The following is an 18,364-nucleotide window of genomic DNA, read 5'->3' as shown; positions in this document are numbered from 1 at the left end:
TTAGGGTTGTTGCTCAGAGATAACAATTCAGTTTCTGCAGTCCACCGAGACATATACACATTCATATTGTACAATTATCAATGACAGAGGGAACACAGTAGGTGGCATATGGGGAGGTGCAAGATCAATAAAAGTACAAGAATAAAAATATTTGAAATAAAATCAATAAATACAAGAATAAAAACAAGACGAGATAAAAGAATAAAGGAATAAATAGAATAAAGTGCCAAGAGTTTTGCACATTACAAATTACATTCCACAAATGTACCTGATGCAAACACGGACAACCATTATATGGTTAGTGCAAAATAACTTTACATTCAAAGTAAATAAAACATTTTTTTGTTTTCGTTCATTCAAGATAGTTACTCTGCGTTCAGCACACCAGAGCTGAAACAGTTAGTTGAATTATCAATTAGCTCATAATAATCTGCAACTATTTTGACAATCAATTAATTGTTTCAGTTGTTTTGTCAAGCAAAATGCCAAATATTCACCTCTCAAATGTGATAATTTGCTGCTTTTCTCAGTTTTATATTAATTTCTTTTGTTTTGGGGCTGTTGCTCAGAGAAAACAAGACATTTGAAGACATAAACTAGGGTTCCCAGAACTTGTGATGGCATTTTTTCACATTTCATAGAGTAAACAATTAATGAAATGTAATCAAATCTATGGAAAACATGTCTTTGGGCCTATGCTAACATAAACAACCCCAGCCTGTTGGTGTAGTTCATTCATATTCTCTTGCATGTTGGTGAACCTTAAAGTTCCCTCAAAAAAGGTTTAAAAACATCTAATCTCAGACATAACAAAGTGATTAAATATATATAAGTAGGTATATTGATATAAGACAGTTGAAAGTTTAATGTCACTAAGTCCAAGTGAATCATCTCAGAAACGTGCTGCTCTGTGTTCTGCATTTTCTCAAAGATTGCTGGAGCCTGATTTGCCTCTACTTCATATTCAAGATGCAAGAAAATGCTAATGAATTGCAGTATCCTGAGGCCACTGAGGCTTCAGACCTACAGTATACTAATAGGAGTGCTGTTCTGCACACTTCTCAATTCTGTGGACAAGCTAAACGTAAAGGAGTGTTTTGTATACTGATGTGATCTATGACTGTTAGTGTAGGAAATGCAAAGTTTTTTTAAGGTCGTGGTTTGGTTTATGTATGCACTTTCTCACCACAGTCACAGTTTGGTACATCAGCCGACTGTTGTCAGGCTATTAAATAGACGTTATCAGTCGCTATAAGCCACATAGATGTGGATCAATAGGGTCCTACTACACCCATTAGTAGGTTTTATCATCTATTCACATGGTAGAGCATCGAAAGAAGTTATAAAAGAACTGGACAGTGACCTCTAGCGACCGTAGTAATTATGACAGGAGCAGAAGCGGAAGTCAGGCATGGCAAAACACAGGAACACATGGTTTTCATGTTTTAACCCAAAACACAATGTTGTCCCCTAAACTTAAATGTTTTTTTTGCCTAAACCTAAATAATGTGTAGTTTTATTGCCTAAACCTAACTGGTCTTTTTTGCCTAAACCTAAAGAAGTTGTATTTTTGTTGCCTAAACCTAAAGAAGTTGTAATTTTCTTTGCTGAAATCTAACTGTTTTTTTTTGTTTTTTTTGCCTAAACCTAAAGAAGTTGTAGTTTTGTTGAATAAACCTAAAGTAGTTGTAGGTTTGTTGCTGAAATCTAACTTTTTTTTTTGCCTAAACCTAAGGAAGTTGTGTTGTTGCCTGAACTTAAAGAAGTTGTAGTTTTATTGCCGTAACCTTTGTAGGTACAGTACAAATACTCACTGTGTTCACTGTTGCATTTATTCACTGTTTGATTGAGGCATTCTAAATTCATGTAGGCTGTCGTTTACTGACACAAGCAAAATGAGGAGGTTGCGATGGTGTGACAATAAATTCCTTTCATCTGAATAATAGCTATTGTGGTGGGAAGAAAGTCTGTCCCAGGATGACGTCCTGCAGACACTGCGTCCTACGCTACAAGCCAGAGTTTTAATGGTTTGTCTCATATGTTGCTTGTTTAAAACACACTAAACTCTGTCAGATGTAATACTAAATCTTCTCACCCCAACTATTAATCTAAATGTGACTGATTGCAAGTGACATTCACACAGCCTTCTACAGGTCTGAGTTGGTGTTTCTTAATTAGCAAACACTTCTCACACTGCTAATTAGCTTATCCACTTGATGAGTATTTAGTTCCACTGCGGCTGCATTCATTCAGCTCACTTACCGTGACCAAGTGCTGCACCGCCACATGCATAACTACTTCTTTGTGTGATCTTTGATGGTGAATTTGAATGAACAGTGACAACTTACTATCTAGTTTGTCTCATTTGATCACAATCAAATCCATCCCCTTCATGTGTGTTCGAAACCACGTGGTAAACTGCAGCCTCAGTCTACTAATTTGGCATCACAGGAACAAAATGAATGCAGTGTAATGTAATCTTTTATCTGGAGCAGAAACATGTCATTACAAGCAGAATATGACGTTGTTTTGCTTCAATTTGTGACATACATCAATGTAGCTCTGGGAAATCCCTTCATATGGACCCTCTACTTTAGTTTTAAGTGTTTTCTATTTTTGCATGACTGTAGAAATGTTAGGCTTTTGTGATGGAAGTCTGTAGTTTGTTGGTATAAAGGAAGAAATGAATACACTTCACAGAGAGTAAATAGCTACACCTTTCTGACACGGCTCTTCCTGTGGCTGGTCTACAGCAGGCTAATACAGGCGTGGCGGTGGTGTGTGTGTGTGCTTGTGTTTCCGTATGTGTGTGTGTGTAAATTGCAGAGCAGTGCAGGAGGCCTGTATTTATAGAAACACTTGACTACACTCACAGATCTTACAGGAGCAGTCCATTACATCGCAGAGAGCTCTACTGTTTGTAGTCTGTTTTTTTTCCTTTTCTGCAAGGTTGTGCTCTGCTTTGGTCCCAAGTTACTTTTCTGTTCTTTGCAGTCACCTACTATATATTCTACTCAAGTTTGTTCCATGCATGACAGATGGGCCGACAGAGACAGAAAATCTGTAGAGAAAGACAAGAGGGTAACAAAGCCAGCAGTCTGTAGATTGCAGTATGTGGTGTGACTCATAATGACTCCAACTAGTGATAGCAATAACTGCAGACACACGCTGTGTATGTGGAGGTATGTAGAGAGGTCCTGAATGAGATTATGTGTGTCATGAGGAATTCATGATACCAAATGAAATAATTTGTCTAATTTGAGGGAAAAGAACAACTCTCTACTTGAGTTTTCAGTTGGAGCATTTTTAAAAAGCCAGTTGTTTGCTGTTTTCCTAGCAAACACGGTGGCAGTTTTTTTTTCTGTTATGATTGGCTACTTCATACTTACTGTGTAAATACTTAGAACTGTGTGGAGGGTCGAAGCTGTTTTCTCACATCTTGCACAAATGTATGAATGCTATTTGCAAACTCACCTCAGGAAGGAAAAAAATCATGAATGAGCAGTTGAATTGAGCAAATGGTGTTCTTTGTTTTGCACCAGTAACTTCATTTGGAAGTATGACTAACTTTGTGTGTGTATATATTAGGGATGCAAAAACGAACCGTAAAAAAAACGAACAGTTCAATGATGTACTGTTGGGCCTGCAGTCGGGCCCGGACGCTATTCTGTCTTGCAGAGGTGGTAGCGGGCTCCGTTTTAAAGCTAGAGTTTAGATACTGGCATCATATTAAACTAAAAAAACGTAGGAATCCATTGGTACCAACCATGTCATAGCTTGTTGCAAAGGAGACTAAACCTCTGACCTCAAAATATGTGAATGAAAATGGGTTCTATGGGTACCCACGAGTCTCCCCTTTACAGACATGCCCACTTTATGATAATCACATGCAGTTTGGGGCAAAAAACATGCAGTTTTTTGAATAAATAAAACAAAATTAGTTATAAAAAAAAATCGCAATACATAGCCCTGCATACAGTATCGCAATATATCGTAATATATTGAATCATTACCCCTGTATCATGATACGTATCGTATCGCCAGATTCTTGCTAATACACAGCCCTACTTATTTTATTTATAAAATCAGTGTTATGGCTTCATACAATATAGAAATATCATTCATTATTAACAATTTATTTAGCTATCTGTTTTGGAGTTCAAACACATTGATAATGGTTGTTTTTCTTCTCTGTAATGTGCAAAACAAACCCAACCGAAACCGTGACCCAAAAACTGCAATACAAACCCAACCGTGGGCTTGTTGATCCGTTGCACCACTGGTATGTTTGTATGTGTGTGTTCGAGCAAGTGCTAGCTGTGATTGTACGTGTCCTATAAATTTAGCTTCTATCCTCCGTGGAACTTATTCCCCTGCATCCTCCCGCGTGTGGTTTCAGCTGTGAAGGAAAAGGAGTGTGTTTGTGTGTGTGTTTTTTGAGACAGGAGGCTGAATGAAGGTCCATTCCCTTTGCTTCTGGATTGGTTGCATTCAGGAAGCAGCCCCCACACCCCCCTCCATGCACACACACACACACACAGTGCACTTACTGTACATCCTAAAGCATGCTGTGTCCCCCGGGAGCTGAGAGGAAAACGCCTTCTTCCTCTCAGCAGCAGCAACACTGCTCAGACATCTCTGGGTGTTTATGTGTGTGTGTGTGTGTGTGTGTGTGTGTGTGTGTGTGTGTGTGTGTGTGTGTGTGTTGGTATGTTTGTGTGTACACGTCTGTGTGTGTGTGCATGCTTGAGCATGCTGGTTTGCGTGTGCTGTGATAATGATGGTGTTTGCCCAAGATAACATGAGTGAACACTGTCTTGGTTTTGTCAGTTGAAAATATCTCTGTGCTCATTATAACTTGGTTTAGCGATATGTGTGTGCATTCTTGCAGTTGCATTTGTGTTGATCGAGGTGGAAATTTACAATAAGACAATAAGACCCAGATGGTGGACACCTGCCACCTGCAGTTATGTGTGGAATTGTTTGTGCGTCGTCTTCAGGATATTAGTTCATTTATCCCAATGATTGGAATCGGGGCTGATACAGGCATGTTTTTGATGGAAGGATTGGCTATATAAGGACGGATCCATTTCTGATCGCAATATACCGGTATTGATTATAATCGTGATATTTAAAAATTAAATATTGATAAAATGTAAATAATACATATATGATAATATTGTTTACATAATCCTGCACCTTTTAAATCACGCTTTTGTACAGTTATGGTTACAGACTCTCTCTCCATATTTCTCTCTGTCGTATATTGAGTGTAATTAATTTGCCAAAAAAGAGACAAAACGCACAATAAACAAAGTTAAATATGAATTTGACTGATAGCATTATTTTTTCTTCAAATTTTCTATAGATATAGCAAAAATATCATTATTTTGAATTCCTTGGGCCTCGATAATCGTGTAGTGAAAATCTGATATCGTGACAGCCCTACATATGACATACCTTTTGTCATTTGAAAAGGAATTCACTAAATTGCATGTACATACATGGGCCAGCCATTTCAAAGATGAAATATCTGCAGAATATTGCATACTAATGGGATTTATATTGGTCCCAACAAACCAGATTGGGGCATCCCTATTTATTTTTTATAACCTTAATCTATGTCATACCTCGGTAGGGTTTGAATCCATAAAACAATAACGTAATGATTGTGTATAAGTGTGTGTAGTTGGATTTATTATTGCAATCTGTATGCCAGTCTGTTCAAGCAGGTGGTTATCTACTATATACTTATATGTCTTCTGCAGTCACAGTTAAAACATGCACAAGTTTTGCTGGTTTTGTCCAAATCCAGTTGTTTTAGTGTGTTTGTGCGTAGATGGACCACTATGCAGCGTAGCCTTCTTACTGTGTGCACTGAAATGTGCTACAATGGCAGGAAATGACATCGTAGTTAATGACTTGTCCCTCCTTGGGGCATGCACACGCAAGGACGCACGCACACACACACGCACATACTTAGAGCAAGCTACCTTCGGTCATGCAGGTCATTGGTGCAGCATGTCAGCTAGTGATGAATGGAACTGGAGCACAGCGATTCCCCCTGGTGTGTGTATATATGTATGTGTGTATGTGTGTGTGTTTGTGTGTGCAGACCGACTCCTTGACTCAACCAAAGTGACTCGACACACTAATGACCTCTTGCTTGTTCCCTCAGTTTTCTCAAAGCGAAGCAGTGACTGAACTGCAGACTTGAAAAGAACAATTGCAACCACAGATATTGTAAATAAGTTGCCCCTCTCCCCTCTGTGTGTGTGTGTGTGTGTGTGTGTCGTGTGTGTGTGAGTGTGGTCTTTGAGACAGTCAGTGTAATTACATTGCAGTGAGTCAGAGAGGGAGAGAGAGAAAGAAGTAATTGTTGGGCTTTGTCATATAGACACAGAGAGAAAAGAGGTGGGAGGAGGAGAAAGCTGGGTGGAAAAAAGAGAGAGAAAAACAGAAATAGAGAGATGAGGCAAGAAGAAATTGTCCCAAGATGTACCACATCCCTAGATTTTTAAACACATTTAAACATTATCATTGTACCTGTGTATATAGAAAAAGTGTCATTACCTACTGGACATGAATCAATCTTCTTTTAGCTTTGCCTATAGCCTTGGTGGTGGGTTTCTTTTGCCCCCTACTGTGCCTGTCCATTTGTTCAGCTGTCCACTTTTGATACCTCAGGATATGTCTCAGACACCAAATGCACTTTGTTGAAGCAATACAAATACACAGATTGAAGTAATTAGTGATACTGTAGTTAAAGGAATTGTTCAACATTTTGGAAAATATGCTTCTTTGCTTTTTTTTTGCCAAGAGTTATATGAGAAGATTGATAACCACTCTCATGTCTGTACTAAATATGAAGCTGCCGCCAGCAGATGGTTAGCTGAGCTAAGCATAAAGTCTGGAAATGGGGAAACAGCCAGCCTGTCTCTGTCCAGACTACCAGCATTCATTAACACGTTATATATGATTTGTTTAATTCGTACAAAAAAACAACACTTTAACCCCCCCGTAAAACTTTGAGGTTTTACTGGCTGAACCATTTCTTGGCTTGGCTCAGTAACTTCCTGATTCTTCAGTGGCTCACTGGCGACGTGTCCTTTGTACACTTTTTGTACTTAAACAAACAAGATATAATGTTTTAATTACACATGATAACACATGATACTGACAGATCCAAGTGGAATGAATGCAACACTGCAAAATGACTATATTTTTAAACATTAAATAAAAAAGTGTCTCATAACTTGTATGGTGGCTGAGGATTTACTAACTAAATTAATGAAACCTTGTTTTTTCTCTGACATGGCAGCTCACTCGGTAGGCCAGATAGCTAGATTGCAGCGTTTAAAGACTTAAGACAATGAAGTAGGGCTGTCAAAGTTAATGCGATTATAACGCATTAACGCAAATTTGTTTTAACGCCATTGATTTCTTCAACGCATTAACGCAACTTGGGATTTTTAGGTTGTAGCGGGTTCAGTTTTAAAGCTAGAGTGAAGATACTGATATCATATGAAACTAGGAAACCTAAAACCTAAGGAATCCATTGGTACCAACCATGTTATAGTGGTTTGGCAAAATAACGCTCCAAACTTGCGCTAAATTTTGGTGAGGAAAAACTGTCATGGCCATTTTCTAAAGGGGTCCCTTGACGGTTGTTGTTGCCTGTTGGGACAGCCCTACAATGAAGAGAATATCGATTCATAGTGGTTGTCTGTACCAGTATTGAATGACTGGTATCCAGGTTAAAATTGAACATAAAGTATTTAAGTTGCCCAAGCCAGGTACTTTCCTGAGAGAGAACGAGACCGAGGCAGACATAAGGGTCTGCTTGGCCGATCATATGACCTCATCTCTTCTCTGGAATCATGCACAGACACACACCCATAAAAACACACTCATAATAGATGACAGGGAAACACGCACTCAGATCAGCAGTGAAACACCTGGATACGAGCCATACGTATGACTTCACACACCCACACGTATCCACAGACTGTAGTGCTACCATCATAAACTAGTGTTGCTGAGGTCAGATGTGGGTATAATGCAACAGTGTGTGTCTGTCTGTGTGTCAATGTGTGTGTACGTCTGTGTGATTAGTCACCAGCAGGGATTCTCCTGTAACAATGGTTCATTGAAGAATAGTCTCGAGGCTGTCTGTCTTCCTCTCTCTGTCTGTCTCTCTTGGAGTGGGCACACACTGTACGATATTAGCCCGTTTCTGGCCCGAATTTTGAGCCGCACAACTCATTTAAGAGTCGGACCGAATTTCAGCTTCGTCGGGTGTCGTTTGCTGTGCAGTGTAGGGGGGGGGGACCGAGGACCCATTAACTCCTCCCGACCGGCTGTCCACAGGCTCTCGCACAGTTGAAGCAGGGCCATGAGCCGATTCCCCAATGTCAGTGCTCTTTTTCTGATAACAATGTACAATAGATATATTAAAACGTAGCTATCTTACCTCCAATTCTCTCTACAAAATGGACATGCCTACTGTCCACGTCTTCCTAGCCACCTGCGAGTCCATATACATCGGTGCCTCTTTTTTTTTAGACGTTTCAGCAGGCACGATGGCACAGATGATCAAGGCAGCACGTTCCTGCTTTGTTAGCATCGTGACCCATACGGACCTTGCTGGAAAACAAACTTTACCTGCCTCGTGGCTTTCAAACAAATCTTTATTGACAACTGTCAACAGCCAGAACGGCCCTCATGGGCAGACGGCCGTGTTTTTTTTCTATTTTGCGAGCAATCAGACCGTACAGTGTGAGCACATAAATCGTGAGCTTTGGCTTTACATCTTCTTTACATCATCTCGTTGCTCGAAGCTGATGAGATCATTTATGGACTGAGTAAGTTCCAGCGTCATGAAGTTTACCAGGTTCCAAACAAACTATATTGGACTGGTAAATTTGTTGGATTTGGTAGCTGATTTGTTTACTTTCCCTAGATGTAACTTATGGATGGATAGGAGGATTTTATTAATGTTTTGACGTTCAGGCAGAGTACAGAATCACATTAACCCTGGTAGACCCAGTGGCAGCAGCAGGGTTGCTTTCGGACACATCTCTTGAAAATGCATTACCACTAGAGGGCGATGTTAACACACATCATGCAGGAATATGAGGGACAGAGTTTAGATCCACCTACTAAATGAGAGTCAGAGTATACCAGGGGCGTGTGTGTGTGTGTGTGTGTGTGTGTGCATGTGTGACATCTTGGCCTACTAATCCAGTGGCCCATTAATCTGCTTTACTCCTGAGCAACTCTCGTCTTGTCTGTCTGCCTGTTTGCTTACTTGTGTGAGAGAGAGTGTCATGGCTCATTCATAGTGAATATAATGTGACTGTACTGGTTATAATATCGAGAATCGGTGACAGCCAAGGGACTTTTTTTTATGGCACTTTAAGCACATTTTGTGGTCCATATCTGCAGGCACTATCAGTGGAAAATGGCCATAGACAGGAAAGTTCCAGTAACAACAGATTTTTGCCTTTGGGACAAGCATGTTCATGCTCTCAAATGCTGACTCAAATGCATCTTCTGTGGTTCTAGACAAAACCGCCGGCATATCAGATGACATCTCTTACACACTTAAGGTTTTATTTTGTCAAACAACATTGTCTCCCATCTTTAGAGTCTGTTTTATGAGTCTGGGAATAATTCAACATTTGAAAATACCAAAAACTATGGATGGACCGATTCAACTTTTTCAGTCCCGATACCGATAGTGATACCAGGGCTTTAGGTATCGGCCGATACCGAGTACCGATCCGATACCAGCGTTTAATTAATAAGCTGTATGCCTCACTGTGTGGAAGTGACTGGGATCATTCTGTTATGTGTAAGGCAACATCAGGCTTGACTTTTTGCTTTCTTAACTTTGTAAAACAAAACATAAATAAACACATAGATATAAATTCACTAAATTGTTATTTATTATTAAAATAATAAATCGTACACCAGCAATTTGGTAAAAAATCTTCAAAATTAACAGGAATTACAATTCAAATGTAAACCGTTTTAGTAACAAATCGGTCAAAACTTTAAGAGGAATTCAAATTCCAGTATATAATGTATATAGTATATAACCATAGAATTGAATTGAATAGATCGGCTCCATTGTCACCGCTACCCGATCCAGCTATTTGAGTCAGTATTGGCCAGATATCCAATCCGGTATTGGTATTGGACGGTGCATCCCTACCAAAAACACCAGAGATTGCTGACCATGGCTAACATAATTGTTCTGAATTATTGTTCTCATTATTTCACTACATAATACATTAATCATTCAACTATCTTGTATTCTTTATTGATTTTTATGAGGTAATCTGTTGCCATGATTTAAGGTTATAAGGCGAGTAAACTCGGTAAAATTAGTTTAGGGTGGGTTTACTTCCCACTTTATCCCGAGATGTGATTTGATTACAGTATAATTGCATTAAATGTGCACCCCTTACCAAACAAAGTCAGTGGAACAATTGACTGTTATTCCCTGTGTTTTTTGTTCTGAAGATTGATGATTTCTGTTTGACAACGTTGAGTTGAGAATATTGCATTATGATTAATTGAGCAGCTCCTCAGGGGTGTCAGAGTGTCAGAATAGCCAAAGGCAACACAGCTCACTCTCTTCTCCCTTATGTCATTCCCTGCTCTGTCTTTTCCCCTATATTATTTCCTCATCACTTTCTCTTCTTTTTTTCCACATATTCTGTTGTTGTTTTTTCTATGCCTCTTTTCCTCCCCGTTTCTCACTTCTTTTCATAAAGTTGTTGCATCATTTCTTTCCATCTCTTCTCTTGTCCGTCCCTCCTCACTTGCTTTCCCTCTGAGTCCTGTACATCTGGCTCCCTCTTTCCCCCTCCGTCCCTCTCCTGGGAGACAAAGACACCCCCTCCTTCTTCCTCCTTTTCTCTCAATCGTCTCCCTCCCCCTTTCACAGTCATATAGCCTGCCTACTACCCCTCTCGCTCCCTCCCTCCCTCTTCCCTCCCCTACTCCACTCCCACTCCTGCTGCTGTGTATCTGATGTCAGTGTACTAACAGTAGTAGTAGTAGTAGTAGTAGAGGGAGGAGGAGGAGGCTGGGTCGTAAGCTTAAGCCGACATTAGCCATCATTACTGAGTTAGCTGGCTAGCACATCTCAACGCTAGCCCAAAGACCACAGAAGCCTGGGATTTTTGGCTTTTCCCAATTTAGCTGTCGGTCAGGGGGGGATTACACTCTTCTCTTCTCTTCTCTTCTCTTCTCTTCTCTTCTCTTCTCTTCTCTTCTCTTCTCTTCTCTTCTCTTCTCTTCTCTTCTCTTCTCTTCTCTTTGGGACTTTTAATGGAAGGACTATATCATGGTAAGATCTTATTCATACAGTAGTGTGTATGTGTGAGTGGGTGGTTTTATGTGTGTGCACTGTGCAAGTGTTTATGCATGTGTAAAATTATGTTCAGTGTGTGTTTAAAAAATGTATGAATGAGCATAAACCACATTTTTGTGTTTTCATTCTGTAGCCTCTTAACTCAAAATGATTGAGTTTGTGTGTATGTGGCAAACACATGTGAATGTTCCTGTGTCCGACTATACTGTATGTATCAGAAAGGATGTGTTTTAGTGTGTTTTTTAATCTTTTTTTAATTTACTGTGACTGAGCATAGAGTATACATTGAAAAGTATTGATGATAAGTGTAGTTTTGTGGTAGTTATAGTATAATAAATTATAAAATGATGATGATAATGATGAGGAAGAGGGGTAAAAAAAAGATTAATAGAAAAGGATTGTTGAAAAATGTAGTTATAATAGCGATGATGTCAGTGATGAGGAGGATGAGGAGGAGGAGGAAGAGGAAGAGGGTGGCAAAACCTTAATATACACACACTTGCATGCACATAAACACTGTTCCAGTTTATTGAAACTAGAGCTGAAACAATTTGTCAATTAGTCGACTGAAAATTTTGATAACTGATTAATCGTTTCAGTAATTTATTAAGCAAAAATATCCAAAAAACTTTTGGTTTCAGATTCTCAAATGTGATAATGTTGTTGCTTCTCTCTGTTTTACATTATTGTAAATTAAGCATTTCTTGATTTTTGGACTGTTGGTCAAACAACAAGATATCTGAAGGTGTTTACTTGTGACATTTGGCATTTTTCTTATTATTTTCTACAGACCAAGTGGTTTAGTAATTGAGAAAATAAATGGCAGGTTAATTGATAATACAAGTTAGCTACTTGCAGCCCTAACTGGAACTATTCCAGCATTTATCTGAACAGTTGAGGGGCTATTTTATACTGTTTTGTTTACCATCTGCCACCATGAAGGATCATGTTTGTATGTGAAAAAAGGAGATGTAAGCGTTGAGTTGACTGTGTGTAGGAGGCTTCAGCTTGAAGTGTGCATGTGCAGTGAAGGGGTGTGTTGTGTGTGTGGGAGGGAAGCAGTATGTGTGAGATAATGTGTGTCAAATTAGTGGGTTGTGTTTGAACACAAGTGTGCATCCTTGTGTGGAGTGTTGCCCACGTGGCTCCGTGTGTAGGTGTTGGTGTGTAGTTCAGTGTGTCCTGCGTACATTTATGTGTGTGTGTGTGTGTGTGTGTTGTAGATGTAGGCATGAAGTAACAATCCCCCTGCAGCGTTTTGTTTCTAGGTTAAATCATCTATATTTCAGTATGTTTTAATAAGTCGATCTTGGTTCATAATTGATGGAAGTTTGCTAAACAAGAAGCATAGCTACACACATATTAACGAGATGCTGCACCTTTACCTGCTGTTGCATTCAAGCATTTTAGTAAACACTTCTTCAGGTGTGATGAGTGATCCTGTGTTAGCCAGTAGAAGATTATAAAGAGGTGCAAGAGATAAAAGTGCATTTATACAAAGTAAGCTTAAATCAAGTCTGTTTTATTTATATCCTAAAATCACAAATTTGACTCGGAGGGTTTTCCAATCTATATAAAATACAACAACATTAGACCCTTGATTTGAATACAGAAAAACTCCACAAAAATATACAAGATAAAAGAACTTAAACTTGACCATATGAAGAATTAGACTTGCATGTGTTGTTAGCCATTTGAGCATAGTTAATTAAACAGATATGAACATGGTACTACTCTAATCTACCAGAGCATAGAGCTGAGCCAGTAAGGATTTGCTTTCATTGGCCAATCAGAATTGAGTTTTCATTTTTTTTTTTAGCCTTGTAAACCAGTTCCCTAGTGTTTGCTCTCATACAAAATGAAAGAAGAATTAAATATTTAATGTTGCGTTTGATTTTCTTCTTACTCAAAAAACATGTTTTCAGTGCATGTGTAAATATCTGCTGAAACCCACAACAGGGACTGCGATTTAATTGGTCATTAATGTCAGATGTATTTTGATTTAAAACTGGTATAATTTGAAAAAAATGAATTTAAAGCTTACACTATCTCACCGGTTCACTCGTCCTAAATCTGTTGCGATGAATTATACACATGTGTATCTGGTCTGTGAGTGTGATACATTAACATGCCTGCCGCTCCAGTAAGCCAGTTAGCTTTATCACTGCACCTGAACTATACACACCTGAGTGAATGTGTGTGTCACAGTGTGTGCGCTTTTGCAGATAAATGTGTGTGAGCAGTCATGCGTTCACATGACCTTATTATGTTGCATGTGTGTAGGATTTATCTGTAGTATGCATCATCTGTGTGTTGGTGTGTGCCTGTGAGATGGGTTTTGAATAATTGCTCGATGTTTATCTGAATGTGAATAATGAGATTGTGTTCTGTATGAACACATCACCTATAGTACAGCTCACCATGGCTGTATTTTTTTTGTTTTTCACTGTAAATTGAGTCATGAAAAACACTGATAATATACAATATTAAGCAGCACATTATGCGTCACTTTCAAAGTCAAAACTGCTTAAAACCTGTCCTTGCAAAATGTAATTTCAAGATCCCAAGTGTGTGTGTCTGTGTGCGAATCTATGAATTTGTATGGAAGTGTGACTGGCAGGTGTGATTGGTGCCTTAGGGGTTATGTTGTTGCATCGTAAGACTGCATGCTCCAGTAACGCCCCATTGTCCAGAGGGTCATACACACACACCCAAACACACACCCACACACACAGGCACACACACAGGCGTGTGCCAGCTCAGCTTTAACCATTAGACACAGAGCACTGAGGCAGAACAGCTGACTGCTCTCATCAGGTTAATTCAGTTGATTCTTGCAGGAGAAGTGTTTCATTTGTTTTGTGGGAAAAAGAACATTTGCCTCTATTCCTCCTCCTCAGACAGTTTGATCTTTCACTGTTGTTAAATTTCTTTAACTTTTACTTCCATCTACCAAACACGGCAGCTGTTGTTAGCAGTCATCAGCTGCTTCAGCGCATATCCATGCAAATCCAGAGCAACACACATACAAAAACAAGGATTTTTGGACACAAATATACAGATGTAATGGAAGCTCTCACTAAAAAAATGACGAAAAATGTCATGTTAAAACACAATATTTTGTTCATAAGTCATTTCATTTTGATGATGGGACACTGTTCTTCAACTGAGCACAACTTGTTTTTTAATGATAATGTTAGATACAAAAAATGACGTTGCTTTTTATTCACTCAGTTTAAGGGGATATTGTCATTTATCTTGTGACCGTTTCCATAACTGACTGCAGCAAAGGAAAAATGTCTGTCTCTCTGACCTCCCTCAAGCTAGATTTAATGTAACCACTGATCTGAGACCAGTAGTTTAGACATCATTGCATAGCAGACTCTCTCTTGATTGTTCTGTCTAATTACCGTTACCAAAAAAAACTGTGATTAACATGCAATTATACACAGCTTGCAGACGTGGAGACTTTCAACAGTGTCTCTGTGTAGAAACTGTATACTCTAGTGTGTACAGTAATAACAGCTGAGTAAGCGTTTGCACATACTTAACTTCACGAAAGTGCCAACAAGTATTAAACAAATGTAAAATACAAATCCGAATCTTAAAAATTCAGATTGTGGTTACATAAATCCAGATTTGTTTAGCAATTTCTTTTCATTTTCAGCTAACAGAGCTATAATTCTGAGGGCAATTCTTTGTGTTTTGGCATAAAGACTGACTTTTTTGTGCTGCCTGAACTCTGCTATGTATTTTGCTTTTACTCCTCCACAATAGCTTATAAAGGTCACAAACCCACAATAGGAAAACAGATGGAGTTACTGAGAGGGCTGGCTTAACGGATATACCTTCAGCAAACACAAAATGTGGATTTTAAGTGCAGCATATTGACAACATGCTAAATCATTTGTGGGATAGAAAGCAGCATATCTGCATAGATCTACGAAATGAATCATAAGTTGCTCCTCTCCTCTCCTGTGTGTCGGGTCCTTGAGGACAGCTTGAGGAGCAGGTGTTTTGGGCCGCCTGCCAGTCTACAGGCCAAGTGTGTGTGTGTGTGTGTGTCCCATGGCCCTCTTTCACATATGTGCAGTGGAGGCTGTTAAACAGGCTGGTATGTAATTTGCACCACGCTTGCACTCCTGCTGGACATGTTGCAAAGACAAAAATCAAATAGCGAGTTATAGTTAACACTTTTTTCAACACATTATTGCTAATTATTTAAATGAATTGTACGACATGAATCACAAAAAGAGTCACACGTATATAAAAGCTCTGGGCTGAAAATGCACGTCTAAACACAAAGTGTTCACTAATTATTTGTATAAAGACGGCAATATTTTTCCCCAGCTCTTCAGGTGCAGACTGATCTTGTTTCTCAGACATGAAAAAGGCCACAGTCTCCTATGGTTTTTAGTCTAGACTGTAACGCCAGTTTGGCTGCAGATGTCAGGCTACATAGCACTTAACTTACATTGAGCGCTTACAAGAGAGACAGGGAAAGATAAATAGTCAGCGTGAGCATCCATGGGACAGATGGTGCGTTCAGATCTATCTACTGTAGATGTCATTATAGACACTTTGAGACTTAAGCAGCTTCAGATCTGTTTATCGCAGTCCATTTTATCCATTTAGGATATGGTCTAGTCATTTGTTATAATGGTTGTCTTTGACGTAATCATCGAAAGGGTGATCCATGGCAACATGTTGAGATGAGAGGAAATTATTGTGCTTAAAAACATAAATAAGTATTGCAAAAACTGGAATATTTTGTGGGGCAGCAGTACTTATATCTTACCTGTCATGGCACCATTTGACATAATAAGAACTTGTCATAAGAACTCTTATGCTGTTGCAGATATGTTCTGAGAAGTGATGCATTTACATGAAACAAGTTGTTAGATTAACCTCAAATCGAAAACTGAAAATGTATCACCTAAAATATTAACATTGTGTTTGCAGAGAGTGAAATTAAGAAGTTCTCAGAGCATATTATGTAAAAATTACAATTAAGATGTTATTGGGAATTGTCAATCGTTGTCTTACTGTTATGATGTAGTATTTAAATCCCACCACCACTACCATATGCAAACACACACACACACACACACACACACACACACACACACACACACTAACTGTAACTGTCGGGTCCTGGTTTCATATTACAAAGGGTTTGTCGATAATGCACACACCATGAGTCACCTTTCTGGTATTTCCTTTGCGTGTGTGGGTTTTCTTACAGTTACATCATTTATGTTGACAACCCCTGCTGTCATTTCATTCTGTGTGTGTGTGTGTGTGTGTGCGCATGCTTACCCAGTATTTGTGTGTACATCAGGGTGTCTAAAGCACTTAGGCACTTATCCTCCTGACCTCCTCCTGCACACAGCCCTATCACTGCTCTAACTGGGTGTGATAGGTCTGGGTGTCAAGTTTTCAAGAGGCTTCTCCTGGGCTTCCTGTGGGAGTTTGGGAGCTGAAGTATCGATGTAGTGTACCTATCCTCTCAATAAGAGTAGGGCTGCTACTTTTACTTTCAGCTTACGATCAAATACGCATTTTTCAAACATCCTACTTTGTGTTAAAACATTTTTTCTCTTCACATGCCCCATGTAGTATGCATAATAATTATAAAAAATGAAATGCCATTGAGTACATATTTATGCTTAGTTTGACAAGTATTTGAATGCATTCACCTTTGTTTGCTTAGAATTATTTGGCCGTCAGTCTCCTGTGTCTGCAGAGCTCCTGCTGACAGACTGAATCCTGCCTGAGCTTTACTTTCCTTCTGCAAAATAACAATTAAAACACTGATGCAGAGTCAGCAGCCCACTTCCTGTAAGGCTAATATTGTGGTGCTCTAAAGATACAGTACATGTAAATGTCTCTGGGGGTCTCCGTAGAGATGGGTGTTACGTTAAGGGCTTATCCGAGGCTGAAGGTTGCAGAGGAGCTGACGCACTTATCCCCCTAAATCTAACAAATGAGTTGTCTGGATATGGGTGTCAAGGAAGGAAGTTAACTGACCTGAAAGCCAGTCACTGTCTTCTTCTCACAGCTGCTAAGGATGAATCCATGAATATTTCCCAGTTAACTTCAGCATGACTCAGGTGGGGGTAAATCATGTAACAATGGGATATTGATTTTTTTCTTTTTTTTAAATCAATCAATATCCTGTTGAAAAGTCAACAGGATATTGATTGAAGCTATTACAATTGACAGATATTGTGCAGCAGGCATTGGTATCTCCTCTGCAATTGGCATTCAGTAACTGATCTGAGAACACCTACTGTGGAACTTAATAAACTAAATTTTTTTGTTCTGACCTGATGATTTCTTTATTCAGTGGCTCAGCTAACACTGTTATTTCTGTGTTTGTCTTTCAGATATTTCCAGGATTGGCTACTACACAGGTGAGTTGCTGACCCTCGTGTTTTGTACACACCTGCTATAGCAGCACTGATATCACTCTGCTGCTTCATTCACTCATCGAGTGTTTGTAGCAGTTCAATTGTGGTGAGGTCACCACAAGGTGTCCGTCATAGGGAATAGATGAGGAGTATTAGTGTGAAACTCCATTCAATGACCGTAGGAATAGTTTGATTAAAACAACAATACTTTGACCACTTATTAGCTTGTTTCTGTTTCTGGAGCTTTCAGCCATGTCTTCATCAGGCTCAGTTGACATGGAGTTGGCTTAGGCCCCGATCACACAGAGAGGCGTCACTAGAAAAGCGTTGGCCGCAAAACCATTGTTTTCCTATGGTACAGCGCTCCTGGGGTGCGCTCTTCTCTTGTGCTGCGCATCACATTTTTCTAGCGGTTTTTAGATGCACATAAAAGTTAAGATATTCTCAGGCGCGTAGTTGCACCGCTTGTCAATGTCAAACTTGGCCCCGGCAGCCAGTCAAATCAAGCAAGAAGTGGGCTTCACTACTTTACCACTTCCTTCCTGTTTTGATGCTAATAGATGTA

At 39.3% G+C, this 18,364-nt stretch overlaps 1 protein-coding gene across 6 annotated transcripts in view; it reads left to right on the top strand.

Annotated features, from left to right (window-relative positions):
* Positions 1-18,364, top strand: part of ptk2aa (protein tyrosine kinase 2aa) — a 67,640-nt gene that overhangs the window by 1,337 nt on the left and 47,939 nt on the right. For 2 of the 6 annotated variants that reach the window (XM_074612552.1, XM_074612550.1), the window contains exon 2: positions 17,776-17,802. The exons of 2 other annotated variants lie outside the window; for them this stretch is intronic. Coding sequence is in view for 2 of the 4 variants with exons in the window: in XM_074612548.1 (XP_074468649.1) it covers positions 11,344-11,362; positions 17,776-17,802 (46 nt within the window). In the remaining 2 variants the exon portion in view is untranslated. Of the gene's footprint in view, positions 1-11,248; positions 11,363-17,775; positions 17,803-18,364 lie in introns of those variants that run through there. 2 more of the 6 variants (XM_074612548.1, XM_074612549.1) reach the window with 2 other exon arrangements.

This window comes from Sebastes fasciatus, chromosome 17 (genome assembly GCF_043250625.1).
Source record: "Sebastes fasciatus isolate fSebFas1 chromosome 17, fSebFas1.pri, whole genome shotgun sequence".
NCBI lineage: Eukaryota > Metazoa > Chordata > Actinopteri > Perciformes > Sebastidae > Sebastes > Sebastes fasciatus.
This window is presented reverse-complemented; position numbering and strand designations above follow the sequence as displayed.